Source organism: Elaeis guineensis, chromosome 2 (genome assembly GCF_000442705.2).
Source record: "Elaeis guineensis isolate ETL-2024a chromosome 2, EG11, whole genome shotgun sequence".
Taxonomy (NCBI): domain Eukaryota; kingdom Viridiplantae; phylum Streptophyta; class Magnoliopsida; order Arecales; family Arecaceae; genus Elaeis; species Elaeis guineensis.
This window is the reverse complement of record NC_025994.2, coordinates 112,258,579-112,284,377: the sequence shown is the minus strand read 5'-3', so window position 1 is coordinate 112,284,377 and position 25,799 is coordinate 112,258,579. Positions and strand designations below refer to the sequence as shown.

Genomic DNA, 25,799 nt, shown 5'->3' with positions numbered 1-25,799 from the left:
TACATATGGCCAGCAACAATAAAATGTTGTAGTCATTAAAGTAGCAAATCAACTTGCTAAAAGCAGTGATTTTAAAGACACCTAATATTTGAAGCAGTGAAAGCTTAACACACCGGTAAGAGGAAGCCCCGGTAACAAAATAACCAAAATTCATCATGCTCTTCCTATTAGGACACCAATAAGTGGCTACAGTCTAACTGTTCATTCTAGATCCTCACCAATAAATATCGAGCTACGGATTCCAGCAATGCAGGTCCCATCCCATCATCCTTTTGATCATTTAATCAGTATACATCTAGCCTCCATGTTAGCCTCGGACGATAAATAGTCCGCAAGATTTTATCCTCCATTCCAGCATTTCCAAGTGTCCTTTTGAAGGTGATAGCACGTAAGTGGTCATCTGCTTCCTTTCCAAAGCAGGGTCATTTGTCTCCCAGATGACAATCCTGCCACTCAAATAATCCAACCTTTTAACCCACATAAGGTCGTTTCTGGCAAGAGGGTGAAGGTCAAATTTGTCAATTTACACAGTATTAGAGCATTATGGGCAGCCATGACCACACATAGGCTCTAGGGCCCAATGTATCTGTTGCTTGTCCCTGAAATAATTGCCAATAATACTCTCATAATTGTCACAGAGTTGACCAGCATCCGGGCTCCATAAGATGCCCGTCTTATCAACAACCACCTGCTGATGGGCCTTAGTGGGCCTATCTCTGATGGCAAGGTCCGTAAGGTCAAGGCTACATGAATCACACATCATTACATCGACGCTGGCTTCACATTTCTGTTTAAAATGCGGCTCCACATTGACTGCCAGTGCCGTGGATTGAAGGCACACCTCTATAATTCCCATAGATGTATCATACAATTAATCCAAGTCTATTTTTTTGACGGCAACCGATCTACCAAGCATGCAGCGGTGCAATGGAAGATGTGGCAGCGGCGATATATTTGCGGCACCGGCACTGCCATTTCCACTGTTTGTGTATATCAGTATTCCTTTTATGACCATTTGAGCAATGAGGCACTACAAAGCTAAATGTCAAGAACTCCATCTCAATTAATGCAACTTGTGTAACAGTCCAGTGGCTGCACCACTTCTATTGGGAGGAGGTTTCTTGTTCAAAACTTAGAAGGTGTTTCCCTCATATTTGACGTGAGCAACTTTTCTGATAATTCTAGAAATGACAGACAAAAAAAATAAGATCTAGGTTCATGTTAGGACTATGATCATTTTGCAAAATGCAACAGTTAGTCTTGTTGGCATCATGCTTACATAAATTTTCCACCATGTAACATATTTTGCACTACCATTTTGTTCAGATCTACATGCTTTCACATTATTAATTTATTTACAACATATTCTTCCTGCTACCGAATTGATGCAATATGGTAAGAATTGACATCTCTTTTACTCCCGTGTATCTGCTAAGGATAAGGAAGAACCTCAAATAAAATCTGGACTTCTGTGGACAGGAAGCTGCAGAACCTACAGTTGATAAGCTTGTGGTTTCCAATGCTGGCAATGACGCAAATATATGTCATTCTACCACTTGTGGTGGAACAATGTCTTGTCATAACTCGGAAAAAGATTAATGCTTCAAAGCTCAAGCTTTTCTAAGGATAGAGATGAATGCCGAAGGAACTTTGGAGAAGATAGCTATGACAAACAGTGACTCTTCTGGTCTAAAAAGAAGCAGGTCTTCTGGTCTAAAAGCTACATCTTATCACCACAAACCTTGAATGTACGGAGATCCTTAGAGGATTAAGTTCAACCGGTCTATAGATAAAAGGCAGAATGTATCCTGATATGAAGAGATTCTACATGGTGCTTGCAATGATTATAGTATGTTCACGCGTGCTTGTTGCATTTGGCCTGAGTTTGTGAGTTTCATAAATTTTTTCAAATAAAATTTTTATAATCGAACAGACGATAAGAGAAATTATAGTTGAACCGTCATCATCTACTATATGCATATATTGAGACATCCATAAAAAAAGAAATGATTACATGATTATTCAAATACCCCGAAGATTTATTCATTCTTCTTTTCTTATGCATGAACGGCCATTTATCTTTACGTGGCAAACAATGACGATCCAATCATAAATTCATGACCGGTCAATTTATAGAAGTTTTATCCAGTATTTTTTTCTTTTGATTTTCATTTGCTTTAATTTGAACATTATTTGTTGATAGCAAGAAAATATGTGATGTTTGACGGTGAATGCGGAGGAAATCCTTGTGCGCATATCTGCAATCAATTAATTAAGCCACCCTCCTCCAAAGATGACCCCATTTTCCTTTCCTTTTTATTTTTCCTCTTTATATTTTGCCTTTATAATTTCTTGGATGTCCAACTTAAAATGGCCACAACAAGGTATAGATAGCCCAACAGGTTGGACAAAGTGGTTTTATTATGCCTTATTCCCTGTGGCCCGTTGTCTTATGGAGAACACAAGTACACAACTTAATCTACATGTGAAGAGGAAGGACACCTGGATTACAATTAATCTAAACGCGTATACTTGGGATGAACGGTTTGAGATGGAATTTTTGTGATCTCCAATTGCCATACAGAGAGGAGTGACTGTTGGAACAAACCCATGTTGCAATTTTTGTTGCAATTTTTTTTTTCCTCTCTTTGTTTCTTGGTTTTAACTGAATGCATACCTCTAAAGGGTGAAGAATATTTACCAAACTAATTGGAAACTACTTTTTCATTTTTTTTTTTTTTTTGCTAACTAATTGGGAACTTTATTTGCTGAAAAAAAAAAAAAAAGGGAAATAGTATCTCCGTGGGATATCCGCATCGAGCTTAACATCGGATGGGATCGGACCGCGGCTTAGAATGTGGGTGGTTAGATAATTACTCAGATTCCGTGAAAAGGGATGGTGTAACGGCAATATGATAAAATTACGACACGCAATGATTTCTTCTCTGAAGAAAAATAATGACACATATGATATCTGAGAAATAAAGTTGCTCTGCCGACAGTCTACATAGAATATTATATTGATATGATGACAGCAAATCCATGGGCTCGACTCGATTCATATATTTGTTCAATTGGACAACAAACAGGGTAAGCCCATTCCATTCCATGCACTTGGGCTTTTGGGCTTTTGACCATCCAAAGATAATAATTTTAGGATTATTTTACCAGCTCATCACCGGAGTATGATCAGATTAAAAATAAATCTGAAAAACTTTCTCGAATTTAATCATCAAATCATAATATTGATGATGATTATTTATATGTGATTGTCAATGATAATTTATGTAACGTTGATGGAATGGAGGTTGATAATGTTCACACGTTATTTAATTGTTACGATCATAAATAATGTTTATCATATTAATTAAATAATTAATTTATAAAAATCATCTGTTTGGATTTTGGATCACATTTGATCCAATTTGTTTCTTAAAACTTAAAAATCAACCAAGTAAATCTTAGATACTGTTGAATCCAATCCAAATGGAAGCTAATTTCTTCTTTCTTTCTTTCTTTTTTTACCTCATTCAAGTGTGTAGGTGCATCGAACTCCTATCTGATAGCCCCAAGGAACAAGACATTTCCATCTTGTACTTCTTGTCATGCCACAAGTTGAAAGAAACATTGTGGTGAACTGCATATAATGCCTTGGCAAATTCTCCTAGTGGAATATAATTTCATCAAAAAATGGTTTGATGAAACTAATACAGTAATGCTAGCAATTGAGAAATATCCTAAAGTTCCCAAATGGTTTGTAATAGCTAATGAGTCTGAGAAATAGCCGGAACCACTAAAGCTAACTTCGCTCAAGTAAGAATGTTGAGCTCTAAAAAGAGACCAGAGAGACCACAACTTGAGCATTCAGCATGCTGCATCGCATTTTTTTGATTATATTAAAATAAAACAACACAAGCTACAAGGTCGATTTTAAATTCTATAAGCTTCTGTTTAGATGACTAGGCCAAAAATCCTAAAGAACTATTATAATAAGAATAATTCTTTATGTACTATATGCGGTGCAGCAAAACTAATGTGGAGCACACCGCGGCCACTGATTGGTTCATATAGCATAGAGGAAACAGATGTTATATATATTGACAGAAAGTCATATAAAGTATTAAGAAGTTATATATATTATTCAGGATGTTATATATATTCACACAAAGTTATATATTATTTAGGATGTCATATATATTTACAAAAAGTCATATATATTATTTAGGATATGATATATATTTACAAAAAGTCATATATATTGTTAATAAATATATATTGTTCAAGATGTCATATATGTTCATAGAAAGTCACATAAGGCATCATAAAGTAATAATACTGTTTATTCTTTGTTCTATGGAAGGAATGATATTTTTAGCATGAAAAATTTGACAAAAAAAAAAGTTGAGTGGCATTTAATGTCTATCCCATTATTTATTGCACTACGTGGTTTCATGTGATTGGACGGTATGCCTCACGTCAATTTTGCTATATCGCACATAGTGCACAAAAAATTACTCTACTCTTATATATTATTCAGGATATTATATATATTCACACAAAGTTATATATTATTTAGGATGTCATATATATTTACAAAAAATGATATAAGATATTAGAAAGTTATATATATTATTCAGGATATCATATATATTCATAAGAAGTCATATATATTATTCAGGATATCATATATATTTATAAAAGATCATATATAAATTATTCATAATGTCATAAAGATACAGAAAGTCATATATATTGTTTAAAATATCATATATATTCACAGAAAATCACATAAGGCATCAGAAAGTAATAATACTGTTTATTCTTTGTTCTATGGAAGGAATAATATTTTTAGCATAAAAAATTTGATGAAAAAAAAATTGAGTGATATTTAATGTCTATCCCATTATTTATGGTTTCATGTGATTGGACGGTATGCTCTGCGTCAATTTTGCTATACCGCACACGGTGTACAAAAAATTACTCTACTGTTATAATAAACTAGACTGAATTCCATAAAGAGACAAAAACTTCAGAGCCAACCCACTCCAATGGTTCTCTACATATCTATAAAGATAAACTTAGTCCAGCCTCATTAAGATAGTTGTATTTGCCAAATCCATAATTTTTATAGAATTTTGAATCCCCTAAACTTTCTATTATTTAAAGGTGAATTCATCATGTTATATATCATCCCTTGTAATCTAATGGTAACATACATGTATCCTGTAACTTAACAGTAAACATGCTGTCACCTCTACCAAAAAAAAACATGCTGTCACCTCTACCCAATAAAGAAAAAAAACATGCTGTCACATTTCCCTACATCTACAACTGGGGGTGAGAATAGAGTCTGGGTGAGAGCCGTAGAAGAGGAGAAAGGACTGAACATGCTAAGAAAAAAAAAAAAAAAACGTAGGAACCTAAGTATAAATTTGACGATAAAGACTTCAAATTAATTTGTATCAACACGCACCGTTGCACTAGTCCAGGCAGTTGTGCTGAAACTGCTTCAACCATGGCATTGGACAAATTAACTACAAGTCCCTATGTTTCACAAAATTCAATTGGAAAACTACTGTTCTGTTCGATCAATTTATTTTACCCCTCTTCAAATTGAAAATTAAGCAAACGTATTGAAGCAAAAAACTCCCTGAAAGATATTAAACCGCAACAGAGCTAAACTGACTTCTGACTCATAAGACATTAAATTAGAATTTACTTCCCCCTTTAACAAATAATGTCAAACCAGAAAGAAATACAGCAAAAATGAGGGGGACTTTATAATTCCAGAAAAAAAAAATTATTTTGGCACTTCACCCTTCCAAGGGGAAAGTGCGGGAGGGAGTTGGAGGAGCAAGAGCGGTAAAACTCAACAAAGAACTGCACATATTTCTTAAAAAATTAATGAGCTAAAAATAAATTTCATAAAAATACCAAAGTTCAATTAATTTTATGAAATTGCATTTGAATCAGTCCCAAAACAAGGTTTGCCAACTCATGCACTCTAACAAAGTTTAGTGTCAACTACTTGTACAAATTACTTCTCCTCGTCCCAGAACACAAATTGTCGGAACCGTGAAGATACTGCGAAAGAAAAAAAAGTATCTATGAGCCCCTATGTCTGAGGCCAAAATCCTAAATCTTAAAATTATATTACATTTGGACTATTGTCGGCACTTGGATTGCCGGTATCAAATTCTTGAACAGCAGAAAATCCACCATGACGCATCGAGTAAAATCCAGGGCGCACCTATTTTCGTGACACGAGAAGTTCCCTTGCCATGTGGCACAAGCAGATTAAGTATAACTGGTACGAAATGATCTGAGTGCGAGGAAAAGCTAAATCCAGTTTTTTGGTACATTGGCGGTATTTTCCTTCTCGATACCATGATAAATGCTAGAAGAGAAACGAATGACTTATTTTTAAAAAAAAATGACATATATGTTGACTCACACACCAAATACCATGTATGTAGACCAAAATAACAAATAAATAACATGTAATCACCAACCAAAAAATCAATTTATAAACAGAATAGAGAGAGAAAGGTGCAGCAAAAAATACAACGCATAATTTATATATAGCCCCAAAAGGATAAATGCTCGACAATAAGAAACAGTCCGCGCATACGCCCTCATAGTATATATTTATCTCGCAACACACATCGTCAGTTGTCCTCAATGAGCAAAGAGAGCAACGAGAGAAACCAGAGAAGCAAGCACAAGAGCAAATAATCCCGGGATTGCCACAACCGATCCATTCTCCATTGCTGGTGCCGGAGACGGAGCAATGTCGAGATCTTGAGCACTAACCACAGACAAGACAAGGAGCAGAATAAGTAGAGGAACTTTGAGGGAAAGCTTCGTTAAAGCCTCCATCTCTGCAAATTTTTTTGGAAGAAGAGGAGAATTTGGAACTTAAAAGGAAACTAGGGGTTTCTCTCTTTGAAGCCCCTGAGTTGGGAATTGGGTTGGTGAGCGGTGTGGGGAGCTTGGAGGTATTTATAGGTGAAAGTTGGAAAGTGTGAAGAAAGGACGAGAGACAGGATGGAGAAAAATAGCCGTTGGAAAGGGTAAACCTTCAAGTTCCAAGACGTTCGAATTCCGGCAATTGCGCGAGTGGGTGGCCCATCGAGTGAAGTAGCCGTTAAATGTGTACGCGTGGCGTGCAATCAATGGGACGTTCGAAGGAGGGTACGATTGCTTGGCGGATAGGAGAAGGCAATGGCGGGGAAATTTCTTAGGTACTCTAGGTGGACCGTTCCTCTGATACTGAAGTTCTAGAGGGGAAAAAAACAACAAAAAAGCAAATAATATCGATCTTAGAAATAATATATCTGAACTTGAGACAAAAAATGTTCTGTACGCTGTAGTTTAAACAAAAAATATGATCAAGATTTCGCCTAAGAAATTTCATGGAAACTACTTTTAAGAGGGAAAAGCAAATCCGGAAGACATGGCAGGAGCACATATGAGAAAAGAAAATGCAAGTTCACTCTAGTCCGAACGAACAACAATAATTTTTAAAGTCACCAGATTTCAAAGATGCAATAACTCATGTCGCCCACTTTCATATTTGAACTTTCACCGAAATAATAGTTCTAACATGTATCCATGTCAAAACTAAGATGTAAAAACTTGTGTGTTGCAGAAAGAATAATTTTTGTTGTTTGATTGAAAAATCAGATCTAATCACGATGAGGATGAAAAAAAAAAAATTTTATGAGAAAAATTAGTATGAAAGAATATTTTTTTCAGAACTAATCATGATGAAACTAAAAAAAAAAAAGAAATAAAAAATTTTTGAGATCTGAAATCAAATTTAAAAATTGAAATAAAAAAAAATTCTAACTATTATGACTTAAAATGATTATGAATGTCGATTTTGACACAATATAGCATTGATCAAATCCATACGATCTATTTGATCAAAGAGTGAGAATGCTGATTTTCAAATCTAATCTTTATAAGAAAAATTAGTTCTAATCATGGTAACACCAAAAACAAAATCTAATCTTCGTGAGAAAAATTAGTATAAAAGGATGATTTTCAAATCTAATTAGTTAGACTAAGAAAAATTTAAAAAAGTATATATTAAAATTTTAAAAAAAATTTAAAAAAATCATGATTAGATTAGAAAAAATCTTTCTAATATTAGATTTTTCAGATCTAAAAAAAATTAGTATTAAAAAAAATAACAATCCAATGGAGAGGAAGAGAGCCTTACAGGTATCGAGAGGAGAAGACGATTTCGGGATGCAGCAATCTCTTCATTGATTTTTTTCTTATTAAGTGAAAATCTAATCAAGGTTAAGGGCTACAATACTGCTGAGTTGGCAGCTTTTTTTTGGCTTAGTGTGACACATATGATTGTCGGAGTTTAGTTAAAAGTTTTTTACTTAATTGTCATGACCATTGTGTCCTTTTGGATTGTCGTGATATCACGTTGTCATGATGAGTGCCAATGATATTCGTATAGCTCGAATAAATTTTATTTAGTTTAATATAATTTTTATTTCCTTATATATTGGTAGGTTGATTGGTGCAACAATATTGCCACATGTTCACATAAATATGTAAGACAGAAAAATAAGTATCATAAAAAATAATAATTCATTCCAATAGACCTAATTAGTATTTGTAAAATTTTTGATAAAATATTAATTTTATTTCATTAATCTTCGTAGATAGATTACATATGATTTTTTTCCTCTTTTTCTATCCATGAATCTTAAAGAGTTAGTGATAATATTTTTGCATTGATATACCAAATCCGACCAATTCACGAAGTGAGAATCATGACATGATTCTCACCACATGACCATTAGTCACCATCCGTTAAGCACCCTGGAGTACTCTGGCCGTTCACTGCCTTGACTGCCCAGCTGATGAGCTTGGTCTCTTCCCAGCAACTCTCTCTCGGTCTTCTCACACGCACACTGGCACATAACTATGTTATCTAACGAAACTTCAGATTTCTTCCACGAATTCTACTATTGACATTATTTACATTGTAAACTGCTAGCAAAATCTCGTGCAAATCTGCACAGAGTCTCAGGATTGTATAAGCAATTGGCTGAAAACAATCTGATTGTTCTAATTTTTTCCTCACTGACAACATGAATGCCTTCTTATTAGGTGGGTATGGCATGGGCTTTGGTAGGAGAATTCAGGCCATTGGTTGGGGATAAGCTGCATTCATCTGGATCTACAATGTTATCACCCACTTCCCTCTCCCCATTCTCAAGATTGTCATGCTCTACGCTTTGAAAGGCAAGAGCTAGAAGGACTTCTCTAAAACAAAGTCGAAAGTACTCTTCTCTTCCGTCTATCCTTTTCTTGTTTGGTATTCACCACCATAACAACTCGCATTATTGTTGAATTGTTTCACTGGCGCCCTTTAACCCAAAGAATGATGGGGGCCATGGCTCAGAGCTGCCTCCGCGGACCCGATCCCCTGCACGCCTCGGGCCCCTTCAGTGACGAGAGCGGGTGTCTCTGTTGGTTCTCGTGAGTGCACTGCGAGGTACCGGCATCCAGGACTTAGGATCCGGATCCAACAAAAGAGATGTTATCAAAAGAGGTGTTATAACCGGCAAGAGGAATAATGAAATAAAAAAGAAAAAAAAATGTATTATTTATATTATTTTAGATATTTAATTAGTTTATTTTTATTTTTCTGAAGTCTGTAAGTTCACGATGTACTCAACAAGAGCGATGGGGCCAGTCTTGTTGGATGTATAACGGTCGACGGTTAGAGAGGAGAACTTGATTCTTACAAAAGGAGAAGAAAAAAAAAAACTTGGTCAGATACAGAGGGTAGACTCTATGAGAGTGCTTGGTTGGAGAGAGTGAGGATCTGCAATCGAAATGAAAATGGATAACTTACATTTCAATCGTTTGGTTGGGAGGAGTTTTTATTTCAATTTGATTTCGGAGTGAAATTGGAATGGCTCAATTTACATAGAACTCAATCCTTACTATCTTTTATGGATTTAAATATTCATTCTAATTTCGATTTTGATTTCGATTTCGATCCTGAGTCAACTATCTCAAAAAATTTGATCATTTCAATTCTAATTTTAAATTATTTTAATTTTAATTTTGATCGTGAATCAAATATCTTCTATAAAAATTTTTGTTCGGACCAAATGGCCTAAACCGGTAGGATATGATAATGGCCTGGTAATTAGGTGGCAGAAAGGTAGGTATCTCGCCAGCCTCACCACGGTTTGTCAATGGTGTCTACTGGCTTGACTTGCGTGCATGCACGACAATTGACCTGGGAGCCGGAGAAATTGTTACCTAGGTAATAATTTTTCACCACCAGAAGCAGATTTGTGTGGTTGTGCTCAGCAGTACAACCGGTGAATAAAATGCTGCCACACATAAAAGAAAAAGAAAAAAAAAAAAAAAAGCTTCATCCTTCTCCCCTATAACTTTTTAGTGAGGGACTAAATTCATATCAACCCCGATCACAAGGCAGATTAATATGATTATTATTTTAAATTTATTTTAAATTTAAATTTTAATTTTAAAGAACAAGTCATTTAGAACAAATTTGATCCAGATATACTAATATGATTATTATTTTTGATATATTTTAAATTTTAATTTGAATTTCAAATATCCATCATTAACGATAAATTTGATTTATGTAATTATAAAATATGCTAACATGATTATTATGAAAAAAAATATTTTAAAAAAATTTGAAAAATATGAATGAAGAGAAGATTTTTGGATAATAACAATAATCACAATATACCACCATTGTATTGTACATAATATACTCATAATTATATAAAAATATAAATAAAAAGTTTAATCCAATTGATTTAGGTTTAGATTATAAAATTTAAATTCAAATTATAGCAAAAATAATAATTATATTAGTATATCTCATGATTACATCAATCAAATTATGTTTGAAATCTAAATTCAAATTTAAAATATATTAAAAATTATAATCATGTTCACATATCTTGTAATTGCATGGATTAAACCAGCTATCAAAGATAGTATTTGAAATTCAAATTCAAATTTTAGATACATAAAAAATTACAATCATTTTGGCATATTTTGCAATTGAGGCTATATGAATCAAGTCTATTATATTCACGACCATCCTCAACATATCCAGATCCGACGGAGATGATAGCTCGCACTGCTAATCCATTACTCTCTTGTAAACCTTGCATGAGAGCATGAGCGGCTAGTTTTCTGCAATGCCTCTAAAAAGTGGGAGAGGAGAAGGGATCGGCTCACCCACCCTGCGACCCTCACCAAATTTGTGAAATGTCAATCACTTACTTTCCAGGAAGCTTGACATGGGTGGCATGGGTGGACTGTTCTGCGATGGCTCCCTGCCATACGAAGACCGTAGCAACTTTCAGGAGGGGGTACCGGTGGGGGGGTTTGGAGGGAAGGAGGGGTTGGGCAGGTCTGATTTGGGAAAGGATGCCCACGTCCAAGGAGATCGGCAAGGGGCTTCGTTTGCTTTAGAGAGGATAGAGTGGAGTGCTCCTCCTCTCTATCTTTTCTTTTTGTTTTTTTTTTTCCTTACGCATGCTGTTATATTAATTATTGACTCAGTGTACTGCTGAGTTGGTTGCACCAGATATAGGATGTAATTTCTCAACAAGAAGGCTGAATATAGAGAATCTGGATGCAGTCTAGATCTGCAGCAAAGTATCCATTTGGAGCCCATTTGAAGTAGAAGGGTGTTCGGGAATCTTATCACGTTATACAAACTTGAACAACATATGGCAGGTCGGTTTCGAAAGTAGATGGGCTTCATCATATCCAAGGCAGGTCTAGAGTAGAAAATCAGTTCACTTTGTAGGAATCCTAAGTCCCACCCATGACTTTATCATGGAGTGGGCCAATCACAGTGTTGGCACAAGGATTACAGAGAAATGGCCACATTGATAGTCGGAACGGTGTATTGGTTTTCTTGAACATGAACATGGTGTCGCTGCTACAATGGTTTTATAGAATCTTTCTGTCATCCATATAGCTCCTCAAATAGATTTTCTTGCTCGGCATGGAATCTCTTCATGCGTAGATTAGAGAGAGGAAATTTCGTTGCCCATCAAATACTCCTTATTTGCTCGATCACTTCTATATCTCTCTCTTTCCGGTAAATCTCAATCACTTCTCTAATAGCGATGTCAAGAAATTTTCATGGTTTTTTGGGAGTTTGCCCATCAAATACTTCCCATTTGCTCAATCACTACTCTCTCTCTCTCTAGTAAATCTCAGTCACTTCTGAAATGTTCATTGTTTTTTTGAGAGTTGAAGGGTGATGTTCAAATACTTCCCACACAAATGCATCCATGCACGCGCAAACGCACGCGGCGGACACAGCTTTGCTCCGACAATCCTAAACCCCTTGCAACTACCCGAGTCCTTGGTGTTGACGAGAAGATCTGATTCAAATCCCTTGATCCCAAAATTTGATTGGTTTGATTCTTTTCTTCCCTGTTTTCCACCTTAGATTTTTGTAGGTGAGTATGTGGTTGCTTGGTGGAGACAGCTACCTTATTCTCTGCTGGAGTAAATAGGGAGGCTACTGACCACCCAGCTTTTATTACAAGCAAGAAACCAGATGGGCAAAACACCAAGCATCAGAGAGGCTAGACGCTATCTTCCTAACTCTTGGCCATCCTTCACCAAAATCAGAGGAGAGGTATGATCAATCATTGAACATGTGCAATCCTTCCAGTACGACTGAGGCGATTGAGCATCTCTAATTGAGGAATAGTCTGCCGTTTCTCTACTTCCAGCACACCCAAGCAAAAGCAACAAACAGCATATGAATTAGAGTACGTTCCCTCTTCGAAAAAAAAAATCCTATCAAGCCATTCCATGCAAAGCTAAGCAGACGATCTTCCAAATTGAAGAGAATAAATGGCAGAAGGAGAAAACAAGCGGTCGACAGTCTTAGGAGATTGCCTGCATTGATTAAATCCAATGCGTTCGTAGCTTTGCAAATAATATTTTCAAAAAAGAAAAACTCATTTGCTGACTTCGGCCGGACCTAAAAGCAGTAGTTCTTATCTGGTCGCAGCGGTCCACGCAAAGTCCGGCCCGGTGGCCTGTGCGTGATCTGCAAGCACGTTTCCTCCTATAAATAAACTCGGCAGAAATTGACAACCTTTCCTCCTCCCGACCGCCCACACGCCGTAAAGCTCCATCCGGTTTCGCCGCGTCCTCTCCACTCCAACGTGTTCGGCGGGCGAAGGCGAGGAGGAAACCAAGACGCAAGAACGAAGCAAAGAGGCGAAGTATTTTTTACAAGCCCTAATCCCTCGCAGCGACCGTCTCATCCAAATTCCAAGTATATAATCTCTCTCTCCTTGTTTCAATCCCTTTATAATCTGATCGCATTGAATTCATCAAGAATCGAGGAGTTACATCTTTCCATTGTGATTTGATGGTAACGTGTCTGAGAGTTTACTGAATTATATGGAATGCGTCGTCTAATTATTGGTGTAGCAATTGGATTTGAATCTTAGGTTTTCGGAGTCCTGAGTTTAAGATAAGTAGGCCGGTCGTTCTTTTACAACAAGGAACTATTGTTTTACCCTGTTCTGATGTTTTATGTATGTATTCGGTGAATTAAGTGAATTTCTAATCATAATTGTTGGGCTATTTTTTTTCATAGATTCTCTAGGCACGATCTAGAAGGTTCATCATGACATCATTGATCAGCTTAATAGGTCCAACATTGGATAAGCAAATTGGTGCATCCAACGAAAGATAATCTTCTCTATCCAACTCTGGGAATGATTGGGACATCGATGTCCCATTTGTAGCATAATGGGTCAGCAAGAAGGAGATGATAGCTGTTATTGAGAAGGAACTTGAGTTTGATCCAAGAAAGTCTGTCCCATTAGTTTTATAGGGACACTCTTGTATATTGCAGCAAATTTGACACTAGATCTGAATGCTCCTTTTTGTACCATTATACATGGATGATTGACATCCAAGCTAACTTTGTAAAACTTTAAAAGCGACAGTTGTAAGATCCAAGTGATCACATCATGATTTCCTTCAATTAAATTTCTTGCTGAGTTGTGTTCTTAAATTTTTTTTGAAGAAGAAGCAGCCTAATGCATGGGGCTTCTACCATTGTGGAGTCTAGGAAGGGTCATATGTACGCAGCTTTACTCTGGCATATGGCAAGGTTTTTGTGTTTGAAACCCATGACACCCAGCTCATGGTGGAGCAACCTTACCATCATATCAAGACTCACCCTCTCTTCTTGAATTTTAGGGCTTCCAATTTTTTGTGGGTGTATCACATATAGGTCCAATGCTTTCAGCATCTATTTTCTGAGTGTAGGGGAAGGGTAAAGGCTTCCAAGGTAATTTTTGCAGGTCCAAGAAATTGGGGAAGCACCATCGAGACTTGAATCTAGAACCTCCTTCCAAAGGTGAAGAAGGGTGCACCACTAGGGTTCTGCTCAATTCGCTACTTTCAGCATATAGTATTTGGACTTTTTAAAGTTTGCTAGGTAAATGATGTAATTTCAAAAATATTAAATGAGTGAACTTATTGGTTGCCTTTTCTATGATCATAATTTTATAATTCTCGAAATTCTATGTCATGATATGGTTTCATGTTCTTCAGTATTTTTTTTAACATTTTTGGTTGAAATAAAAGTATTATAGTGATAAAAGATGACTTGCTATGTTGAAGACTTCAAGAATACAAACCTTGCTGAAGATCTGGCAGAGACATGCTCTCTGATGGATACTGACACTCGTCTTGCATGTGGAAAAGCTTACTTCTTCATTGCAATGATTTATTTGTAAGATCACACAATTGTTACTGTTGTAAGTGAGAATAAATTTATTTCATGCTGCAAATCTTGCTGTAATTTGTTAAAGATTTTGCAATCCAAGATAGTTGATTTAGTTCTTCATATTGAATGATGTTGCTTCCAAATAAGGGTTTGCTGGTGGTAAGTGACGTTTTGGTCATGAAAATAGTTAATGATTTTTTTTTTAGGAAAGAAAAAGGAAATAATGATTAAGCACATTCTTTTGCACTCTGATATTCTAATTGTCACTTGTATCTAGAGAAGATTGAAGAGTAAGCTTTAGAAATCGTCTAGTTTTATGTGAGCTGCCAACTGGCTTGAGTTGGTAAACTCTCTTGTATTGATGCGTGAGATGTGTTTCGTCCCACTCTTACTCTAGGTTTCCACCCATCTTAGTTCTCAAAACAAAAAGAAGAAGAATAAGCAAAGGTGGACTTTTATAGTTCTTTGAACAATATCACTACAATGCCACCTTAAGAAGGAAACTAGGGGAAACTTTCTTCATGGGATAAACATTTATTATTTTATCTGCTGGATAAATTGGTTTTCTGTACAGAAGCTCACTCATTCCTGGTTAATTGGTCGTTGGAGTACTTCTAGCACTCCCAATATACCAAGGTTCCTTTTAATGTTTGAGAAAACTTCAATTAATAGCAATGGCAAAAGTAATGTCATTTATATGATGCCAAGTTTATGTTATAAGATTTCTAGCATTATCTCCCTATGGGACTTAAAGGGGTTCTTTCTACATGAATTCCTATTGACAGATATGGACTCTGAGAAATCAATTGTTTATAAATCTGTTGATTTTTTGGAGTACTGTAGTTTGAAAGTATCTTATATTCCATCATCAGAATTTAAACTTCCACTGACCACTGTTTAATTGTTTTCTGTTGTCTTATCTTTAATTAAACATCTTTCATTTCATTTCATAAGTTTATATTTTAACAGGTGCAATTGATTAATGTGAACCAGGTAGAGGGGTATCGAACCACCCAAGTTTACAATTTAGTTTCTATTTGTGGTGACATAATTCCGTTAAAAACTGTGGCATATTTTTTCTTTACTCGTCATACATTGATCAAAGCTTACATTCTTATGCATGTGGCTATGCCACAGCCTTTGAACAATAGTTAGGTCACATCACTATTTGCAGTCTCCAGTTATTCTCAGATCTCAAGAAGAAATAAATGGTCCCCATCCCGAACTGTGCTAATGTCATCTATTTCTGCATTCTCATGGTTGACTACTTTTGTAGGATGGTAGCCCACAAACTTCTCACCTGCATATATAGCAAGATATGGATACAACCAATGGAGAATAAGACAACACAGAACAATTCGGGTTGGTGTACTCTAATCAATCCTAGTTCAAGGTTTGATATTTTAGATTAGGTTTATTTTGTACTATTTAATTTGTGTAAATCGATATAGGCATCAAAATGGAAACTAACGAAACTTATCCAGCAGTATTTGCAATTTTTTCAATTTTCATCAAATTCTTTTGTTAAAGTGAAAAATAAGCAATACTTACCACCAATTCTGAGGAGCTCCTCCATAGAGCCAGGTAAATTTATGAGCTTTCCAACTTGTTCTGTTGCTGTTTTTGTGTTTTGAGAATGCATGTAAATAGTGATTCTTTTGTTGGTTGCTTTCATGGTATTTTTGTCAACTAAACAGTTGCCACTCTTTTCCCAACAAATTGTCATCATGTCAGCAACCTGCGAGTGTTGAAAGCAGGGACTCCATCCCCTAGTTTCAGGGTAGCTAGTGTTATTTTCATTTGTAGATGCTCTCATTTCAACAAATTCTATCTCATGGTCATTTTCAAGTCTTGTTCTGCTTTTTTCATTACTTGATAATGGTTCCATGGTACCTTTCTCTCCATGTTTCTCACCCAGAGTCTTTGGTGTCCACCTACCGGCATCAGGATTATCCATAACAGCTCCTTGTTCAAGCAAGATTTTAATAATTTCACAATGGCCCTTCTGAACAGCTGCATGGAGGGCTGTTCGTCCATTTGCATCTGTTGAATTTGGATTAGCCCCAAGCCTTAGAAGTTCATGAATTGTGCCCAGATCATTGTTTTCTGCTGCCTTGCACAGTATAGATCCTGTGTCCATCAGTTCAAGCATTGGTAGTTTGCTACCTTGATAATCATCTTGGTACCGTGTAGAGGGATGCTCATTTCCTCTCACAGGCCCACTGTCCTGCCACTCGTTGAGGGCCAATCCTGGATCCCCGTGCTGCACTCCAGTGTATAAGCTTTTGTGTAGTCTTAGCTTCTGTAAAATTGAGGGCAGAAGCATCAGCTTAATGTCTGCCAAAAATGATAGCATCATTCGAGATCTCTACATGGTACAAACAGGTCAATTAAATCCTATGTATACCTGGGAAAGATTATTCATGATAATAGTTCCATCTTCCTTTTTTTCTTGAATAATATTCATAAATGCAGCCTTGTTGAGCCTCAGAATTTGTGAGAGTTCAGTGGTTTGAAAGGTGAATGGTTGTGGCCTGTGACATAGAACTCCTATCTCTCCAAATATTTCTCCTGCAGTTGCCCTTCCATGAACCTGAGAAATACAAATGCTGTAAGCCATATGCTGAGTATGTTGTAGTGCATATGCATGTTCATCGATGTATGAAGCTAAATAACTTACTTGTTCAGTTCCATCCATATATGATCTCATATCCTGCAGCAAATTCAATTATCAGCCATCCTATTTGTCGCTAATAAAAATTGCAAAATTCTATGTGAGAATCAGTTGTGATGTGGTAGAAGAATCAGATTTGTACTAACCACTGCTCCTGATACCAGTATATAGAGATCTGATGAAGCTTCATTCTGCAGTATTACATCTTCCTTGGGTGGAAAATACTCAGCTTGCATTTCTGTAACCTATTTATTGGGGGACAACAATTTTAGTGTACATGCAATGTTGGGATCGTGTCATATATTATTGGAATTGCTAAGGGTTGGATATATTCAATCTTCCGAGTTTAATGACTCACCAGTTGAGATATGAAATCGAAGGAAACTCCATGGAAAAGGTAGACCTTTTGAACAATGGGAAAGAACAGGTAGTGGGCTATGCTTGAACGAATAGCTTTTGGGAGACTATCCAGGGTTTCCTGTTGTTTCAACCCCTCTGTCTTGAACCTTAGGCATATGTGAGATAACATTTGTTCCTCTATATGCTTGGGCAACTGATTTCTTGCTGCAAATTCAGAAGCAGCCTGGATTGTATCCCTCTGCAGCATCAAGGAAGATTCAGAAATAGAGCTGAATGCTCTATTATATACATCATAATAATGCAAATATTTTGGCTCTTTGCAAAAAAAGTACTGTTTAATTTCATAGCTCTACACATTGGAAAGCAGTTAGATATGCAGCATTAATTCATTATCATATGAGAAGACTAGTAAGAATAGTGCTTGTGAGGAAGGAGTCACAAATAAAATAATTCTTTTTTTTTTTTTCAATCATCCGAGGGAGGAGACAAAGGTTCCATATTAAAGTGATATTTGCACATCACGTCTTAATGTTATGCATCCACTGACTTGATGTTATTTAGTAAATCTAAGAACTATTTCTTGTGCATTGAGATGTCATCACCATTTGTTGCTCATTCCTACTCTTAATCAGATGAAAGGATATGTAAAAGAAGTAGAATATGACAGCTCTTGCAAAATGGGAGTGAAATAGAACATACAAAGTTTCTGGTGCGGCTGGTCCAGTGAACAACAAGGTTCGTCATGTTTCCAATGAGGTAAGCTGTCAGTCCCAAATTGAACAGCATGTAGAAAATATCAAATAACATTTCTCTCGTGTTCTCAGCATGTAAGTCACCATAACCAGTTGTTGTTAATGTTGTAATAGACCAGTACATTGCTGTTACGTATCTAATCCACAGGCTTTCTTCCCTGAAGTCTGGCATCTCTGCACCTATCCAGGTTCTCTTTGGATCAGGGTATCTATCAGCAATCATGTAGTTAAAGCATCCAGCACAGTGAACTGCAAAAAGTGTGACCTACATCAAAAGACCATTATTATGTGATGAAATGGTGTTTCTTTAAAAAAACAAAGGTAATGAAGAAAATGATGAAATCTTACAGAGACAAGCTTTGTGCACCGTATCCAGAAGTAGTTGAACCGGATGTCCTTCTCAAGTCTTGAGGATAAGAAAATTGGCATGTAATTATTTTTCTTTCAAAGAAAACATCTATTGTTTGAAAATACCCATATAGCAAGGTAAAGGACAAGATTCGGACCTTGCAAACAGTGAACTGACCCGACGAAGGCGCCAGAGTCGGAGCATATTGAGTAGCTTAAAAGCAAGGCCACTGCCATGTTTATTAAAGAGGAGGCTGATTGGTTGAAATGGAACTGTTGAGCATACATCAAAGATGAACCATGTTGATAGATACCTGTGGAGTTCAGATTGTGTGAAGCTTGTGTAGCTTCTAGAGTTTTGCACCATGCAGAATTCACATGGAATTTAGAGAGACCAGTAGGGAATCTATTATTAATATTGAAGCAGCAATAGAATAGATGTAGTTCGAGTACTAACCTGAGTGCAATTCTCTTGTGATCATCAACCAGAAGATAAGTTTTGCGTTCAAGGAAAGCAACAAAGAAGGTGAGGACAATATCAATTGCAAAAAAAATGTTTACTATGTTGTCCACAAGAAAGAGTGTGCCTGGCAAGTATCTCAGAAATGCAAATTCAAACGGGCAGATCCAGGCCGAGTAGACAACCAGGAGAATCAGGAATATTTCCCAGACTCTGAAGAGAAGATGAAGGGAGAAAATGAAATAAACTGGCTGGTTCTTCCATGCTTCATATGTGAAGAGATTTAGGAGTCATAGGGTGACTAACTTTTATATACCTGTAATGAGGATTATAAGGAGAAACGGTATATTTCCTCAGCTTCATAGACTGGTTTATTGTCGCTCCAAGAGATGGCAACAGATCACTGGAGAAGCTGTAGACACCATTTTCCATTGGGAATCCATCATGACAGAAGCGCTGTAAGTAGGACTTTACACAAGAGAGGGGCATGGTTATAGTATGATGCTTCTGAAGACTGATATGTATGGTTAAGGGGTTGTGGAGTTGTCTAATATATACTGAAGGTGGTGGAATTGTCTAACATACACTGGATGTGGTGGAGATGAGTATCCATCTTATGAGCTGAACGTGATCAAAATGGAGGCAGCAAAGTGCAGATAATGAGTTGAACAAAAGAAAAGTCTCTGTCACCAAAATAAATTAAAGGCTGGCCTTTGCTTCTGGCTCTATCAGAAGGAACAAGAATGAATTCAGACTGCTTCTGATCGATATGTGGAGGTATTGGAAGTGGCAGACATTCAATTCTTTGGGAGCAACTGGTGGTGATTTTGGACCAACATTACCAGGAAGGTGGGGTGGGAGTTCCATTAGCGCATGTGGCTGGTGGGATGGATTTTATCAACATGCCTCTGAATCAAGAAGGGCATGTAATCTGAATTGATCAAGTGTTGCCTTCAAAATGCCAAATGTAAACCAGGAGACCCCGTTGTCAGGTTTAGCTATCTGAATTACATGCAAATTGGCATGCGCCACTGGGAATTTTTAGCCTTGAGGAGTGAGAGCATCCTAAAATGAACGGCAGCATCGGATCTTTGAGCCACATCCTTAAAGTGCCAGCAGCAGATATGTAAATGCGAGCACTAAGATGTGTTTTAGCAGCGATGTTACTCCTGGCTGAATGAATGCAGCCGACATATTTCTGATGGCTATTGGCTAGCTGTCTGATCTTGATTAAATGGCTGAGATCATTACACCGTATCATTCTCTGCCTTCCAAGAGAGGTATTTGATATTTCTCCAATGGATGTGCGTTGAATGAGTATAAGCTTGCCAAACTGATGCGTAAAAAGAGCCTTTCATGTAAACTATTACATGGTTTGCTGTTTAAGAGCATCACAAAGCCCTCACCCTGGTATCCTTATCCATCCATGTGAATGGATGTGAGCCTAGCTGGGGGCAGAAAATGGATCATAAAAGTGATCTGGAAGACAATCTTAGTTGGAGCAATTCACACTTTTAAGTCCACAGACACCATCTTGTTTATGTAAAGCCAGGTTCTTTGTCGGTGGATGGTTGCGATGGAGCCACCCATCTGGACCCTCACTTGAGCTGGTGCTGGAAGGTGGCTTCATCCAATATATGAGAGTTCAGATACTGTGGAAGATTTGCAGCGCCAGTCCTGGTAGCGGTGGGCGCCATGGATGCATGATTGGGTGTTTTCAAAAAATGTTGTTGGCTTGCTGGGTCATGCAATGGATGTGATAATTAGCAGCAAAAGCTGACTAAATACAACATAATTTGGAGCTCGTTTTCCGGATTCCACACAAGAAGTGGCAGGACATTTTTGTTAGTCGTTGGTTTCATTGAGCTTTAATCTTGTTCCCTGTGACTAATCTCCCTTGCTGTATTCTCCTACTGTGATTGGAAAAAACCAAAGCAGCCTTGCCTTGTGGGGCAGGGGTTAATTGAGAGATGGTTATTCTGAGGGTCTTGACTAAGTTTTGCAATTGGGACACTTGTTGTTCGACTTCATGGGCTTATCAGCTGTCACGGGCGTAGGTACCAAGTGGATTCCCCTGGTCCAGGAATTGGGTTGGCGTGGGGAAGGCTGAACACCTGGTTTAGAAGGCTTCACAACTTTAATCATATGAGTCTCACATGTATGAGGCTCACATGGCAATAATGCAAAAGCTGGCACTATTTGCAGTTGTTCTCGGGCGTTAGCATCACCGCTCGTTGGGAAGCTAATCCATAAGCTGCAATAGCTGGTTGGAAAATGATTGAGCGCTTTCTTCGTGTCATCTTGTGTTAATTTTCTAATATCGGGTATGTTTCAATCCATGTGATTTGTTCAAAAGAGAAAGACTGGTCGAGATTTTTTGAAGCTTTATTGAATGTGCATATTTCCTGTTTATTACCAGACACTTATATTTCATTATTTTCTTATTTCTTTTGCAGAAATATTCATTCTTTTCTTTGGTCAATTTGGAATTTTGACAAAAATAGGGGCGAGTATAAAATTGAGAAAACAAGCCGTGGATGCCTTGGAATCCACTCAAGACCAAATGCCTATGGGTGGAGTTTAAAAAAAAAAAAAAGGGAGAAGATTGGCATGAAGATTAACCCCACTTTGGGTGTGTTCCCACTATCATAGTAAAGATTTTTTCATTTTCCCCCATGGATAATATTCTTTACGTTTTAAATTTGAAATATTTGCACTCTCTGAAGTTTTGTTTCTTTTTTCAGATAACACTATCCAGAAAGATAGAGTATGTTTAGTCAAACAACTAGTTTATCCAAGTTATATATGACATCAGTCATGGGATATTGTGAAAACGGTTTTCTTTTTAGTGACAAATAAGGGGGAGGGTATTTGAGTGTCTCAACTGATTTATTGAGATAATAAATGTTAAATTAGTACAAATAAACTGATGCTTGCCTTGCTGGTAAAATTTCTCTTTTTGAATAGGAAGCAGGATATTTTACCCTCGGCCCCCGCGGCCCGCGCCCCCCCACCCAAAAAAAAAAAAAAAACGGGTAAGCAGGATCCGAGTCTTAGATGATACATATCCAGATTTTGGGATCTAGATATTTGGGGATTGGATCTAGAGTTTTAGAGAAGCTCTTGGGGAGCTATTACCCATCGGTCTCTGGATATCCGATGGCAACAGGATGGCTTTGATGATCTTTTCCTTTGAAAAAATTTCTTTTTTGTTTGGTTTCCCGCAACTCAAAGGACACTCGTGACTGGTGAGTGCTGAGGCCGAGAGCACGGTGGTCCTGTGAAGTGTGAATGAAGTGGCACTCTGGGGTAGGGAGCTCCCCGCTTTTCCAGCGTGATAGTTCTGGTGGTCCCTTCTGTTGAAAAATCCACATGAAACCTTCCTACTGTCAACGTCTCCATTAATGTTAGGACGTAGATTTATAACGATAGGTGATTGGATGAATTAGCGACTCAGGATCCTCTATGGTGGGTAGATTAATTCTGTGTCGTATTCAATAGCCGCCATCAAAAGATGGATGGCTTTCACCAGCGACACGCTGTGTGTAACAACAATGTTTATCAGTACTGCTAGCCATCTATCTTCTGATAATAGTCATCGAGTGTGGTATCGTATTTTATGGTGCAACCTGTTCATTGTAGGGAATCCATGCTCATGAATTAGCTGCTCAACTGAAAAATCCATGGGCAACATCCCACATTGTGAAAGTCTCCATGGATGTCGGGATCTTAATTTGTTTGAAGAGGTGATTGGCCTTGACACAAAACTACAGTGATTCGGTTAATGTCCTGATGCTCTAGGGACCACAGATTGCCCCACAAGGTTCTAGCACTAATCATTGGAGCAATTGAAATATTCAAGATAAAATATCAGTTTTATCCTCTCGTTTATCTGAGTATAATTTTTTAGAAGAAAATTGTTTCCTTTAACTTGCAACAATTGATCCATCATATTTGCTATTTAAATGGGAAAGTCCTTGCCACTGTAATTTTCTATTTGTAGCTGAAAACCTTTTTAGTCCCAATATCATTAGGAAAGGCCAAAAAAAAAAACAATCCTTCCCATGTAGCACACGTTGCCTCTTTACTTGTCTTTCTGGTTTTTTTCCCCCTTTAATAACGTATGCAATAATTCTATATGTATATGCCCTTTTGAGGACTCAAAATTAATGGCTTAAGCTTTTAAATTGAATTAGGTTCGGACAAGTATAACAAATCCTATTATCAGCACTCTTCATTTTCCAACAAGTGTGATCAGAGTTAATGACTATAATAGAGTGAATTTTTTATCTCAAAAAATAAAATCATATGTATAATCTTATATGGGTGGGTAGGGTAGGCTTATGATCATTATGAACTATCACTTTTTTCTGAGGTAACAAGTGCATGTTTTTCGGTCCTCACATGAACAAACCAGGTTAAACCCCCAGCAGCAACGAGAACACCATAGAGTCTAGCTGAAACACAAGAATGTCATACATAAAATTGAGGTGAATTCCTGTTTCTCCAAGAAGCTAATAGTGTATATGTGCAATTTCAGATTTTCTTTTTTTTTTTTTTTTGACCTCTGTTTTTTTGTAGTAGATTTAACCTTCACTCTGTATAATATTTGACCAACATCTGTGGAGTTGGTGGTGCAAGCTGATCTTTCATGTAACTCATTCTGAATTAATTGAACTCTCACAAGCCTAAGGTTGCATTTGGTAGCTGGCAATCTATCTAGATTGCTGGCAATTTAAAGGAGCCCCATCATATGATCATGTTTGGTATTTTTTTTGGATTAGTAATCTAAATTATCAAAGAGAGGGATGGCTATCCAGATTAGTACTATGTTGGTAATCTTGTAATATATTTTTTGGATAAAAATATTCTCAAGAAATCCGACGGTCTTCTTCCTTACGATGGACAGTGAAAAGAGAGAAGGCCAAAACTGGCGCCCTTCTTTACACATCCGACCGGCGGTAGTCGGAATCCAGCCGATCGACGGGCCGTCGTCATCTCCTTGATGGCAACTGCTGGCAATCAAAAGAAACCGTCAGTCTATTGAGATCCGACGGTCTCTGCATGGAAAGAAGGGTTGTGGGGGCAGTGCGAGTGATTGGCAGGCGGTGCGGGTGGCCAAGGGATAGCGCGAGGGGCTACGAGGGGTGGGGTGCGGGGGATCGACGGTGCCGATGAGGGCGGTGGTGCGGGTGGGTGAAGACAGCGATAAGGACGACTGCAGAGGGTGCGGGATGCAAATTCGTCGGGGGGCTAGGGGACAATGTAGGGGGTGGTGCGGACGGTCAGGGGGCCGAGGGCAGTGCCGGAGTCGTGATTGTCGGAGGGTCGAGGGCAAAGCAGTCGGGGGTTGGGGGGTTGTGACGTACAGAAGAAGAAGGAAGACAAAAATAAAAAAATAAATATAATAATATAATATATTATATATATATAATATAATATAATATATATATATAATAATATATAATATATTTTTATTCTTTTATTCTGAAAAATTGAAAATTTTATGCATGAGTTGTAATTTTTAATAAATTTAATTTAAAAATATTTTAAAATTTTAATGTTACATTATCAGTAACCTGATTGTTATACCAAACATGTTAATCAAAATTTTTAATAATTTTACTGTAATATTATTTACGTGTATTCAATACAGTAATCAATATTATTGATAATCTATTCAAATTATAAATAATTTAAATTATCAGATAATTCAGATTATCATTACGCGATAATACATCAAATACAATTTAAGTTTATTTTGAAACAAAAAAAATACTTTGGGGTCCGTTATGTTTTGTGCATCGAAAAAGTTCATCTTTCCGACACTGCTGTCTTGGCTCCTACCCAACCAACCTCCTGCAACAATCCTGTTAGTTTTATCACTCCTCTCTCGTCACGTGGCAAGTGGATTATTCTGGCACATACGAACATGCACACGCGCACGCGCATCCGCACGCACGCACTTTACTTTATTGCATCTCTCTCTCTCATCTTGCTGGAACCGATTATATGGTAATGGTAGCTACAGACCATGTACTAACTTTCTAAGATACGGCCTGAAGGGTAAAGAGGAACCCAAAAGCAGTGGAGAGAGCTGAAATAATTCCCCTTAGATCCACCATGCCAAAGTGCAACAACCACTTAATTGTAATAATCCGTCCTATATAGTCAATGCAATATTGAAAAGAGTAATGATAAAATGTTAGGGTCTAGCCCAGAATCTACTCTTTTTGTATCGTGAAAAAGTAATTTTTCAAACGTTTACCCCGAGATTTTTGGTTCAAAGAGGTGGTGTTTTGTGAACTTAAAAACTCTGGATCAGATTTAGATTAACATAAAGCTTTACAATATGAAGGAACCATAAAGGTAAATACTATACTGGTGCATGAT

The 25,799-nt window shown here is 37.2% G+C and overlaps 1 protein-coding gene and 1 long non-coding RNA gene across 5 annotated transcripts; one reads left to right on the top strand and one right to left on the bottom strand.

The window, feature by feature from the left end:
* The first annotated feature begins 11,952 nt into the window (after positions 1-11,952).
* On the top strand, positions 11,953-22,238 carry LOC105043808 (uncharacterized). Of its 3 annotated transcripts, XR_012139126.1 has the most exons (5): positions 11,972-13,342; positions 16,089-16,174; positions 18,479-18,602; positions 18,787-21,730; positions 21,863-22,208. It is a non-coding gene; the product is annotated as an uncharacterized lncRNA (long non-coding RNA). The 3 variants fall into 3 exon arrangements; XR_012139124.1 differs by having other exon boundaries at positions 11,953-13,342; positions 16,089-18,602; positions 21,863-22,238; XR_012139125.1 differs by lacking the exon at positions 11,972-13,342 and having other exon boundaries at positions 16,037-16,174; positions 21,863-22,207.
* On the bottom strand, positions 15,864-19,895 carry LOC105043816 (potassium channel KAT3). 2 transcript variants are annotated; one of them, XM_073252734.1, is made up of 11 exons: positions 19,723-19,895; positions 19,404-19,619; positions 19,105-19,296; positions 18,947-19,004; positions 18,546-18,863; positions 17,845-18,084; positions 17,633-17,731; positions 17,493-17,525; positions 17,220-17,405; positions 16,364-17,114; positions 15,864-16,112 (listed from the first exon to the last, which is right to left on the bottom strand). In XM_073252734.1, exons 1-11 carry the CDS (start codon positions 19,893-19,895, stop codon positions 16,000-16,002), a joined length of 2,379 nt encoding a protein of 792 aa, XP_073108835.1. In that variant the 3' UTR covers positions 15,864-15,999. The 2 variants fall into 2 exon arrangements, with proteins under 2 accessions (XP_073108835.1, XP_029120858.1); XM_029265025.2 differs by having other exon boundaries at positions 19,105-19,260.
* Positions 22,239-25,799: the final 3,561 nt, after the last annotated feature.

Excerpts from the sequence above, each read along its gene's own strand:
- LOC105043816 (XM_073252734.1), bottom strand. The coding sequence starts at position 19,895 with ATGCCCCTCTCTTGTGTAAAGTCCTACTTACAGCGCTTCTGTCATGAT. Across the intron at positions 19,620-19,722 it reads CCTTATAATCCTCATTACAG|AGTCTGGGAAATATTCCTGA; the intron begins GTATATAAAAGT and ends TCTTCTCTTCAG. Across the intron at positions 17,732-17,844 it reads TCGATTTCATATCTCAACTG|GTTACAGAAATGCAAGCTGA; the intron begins GTGAGTCATTAA and ends CCCAATAAATAG.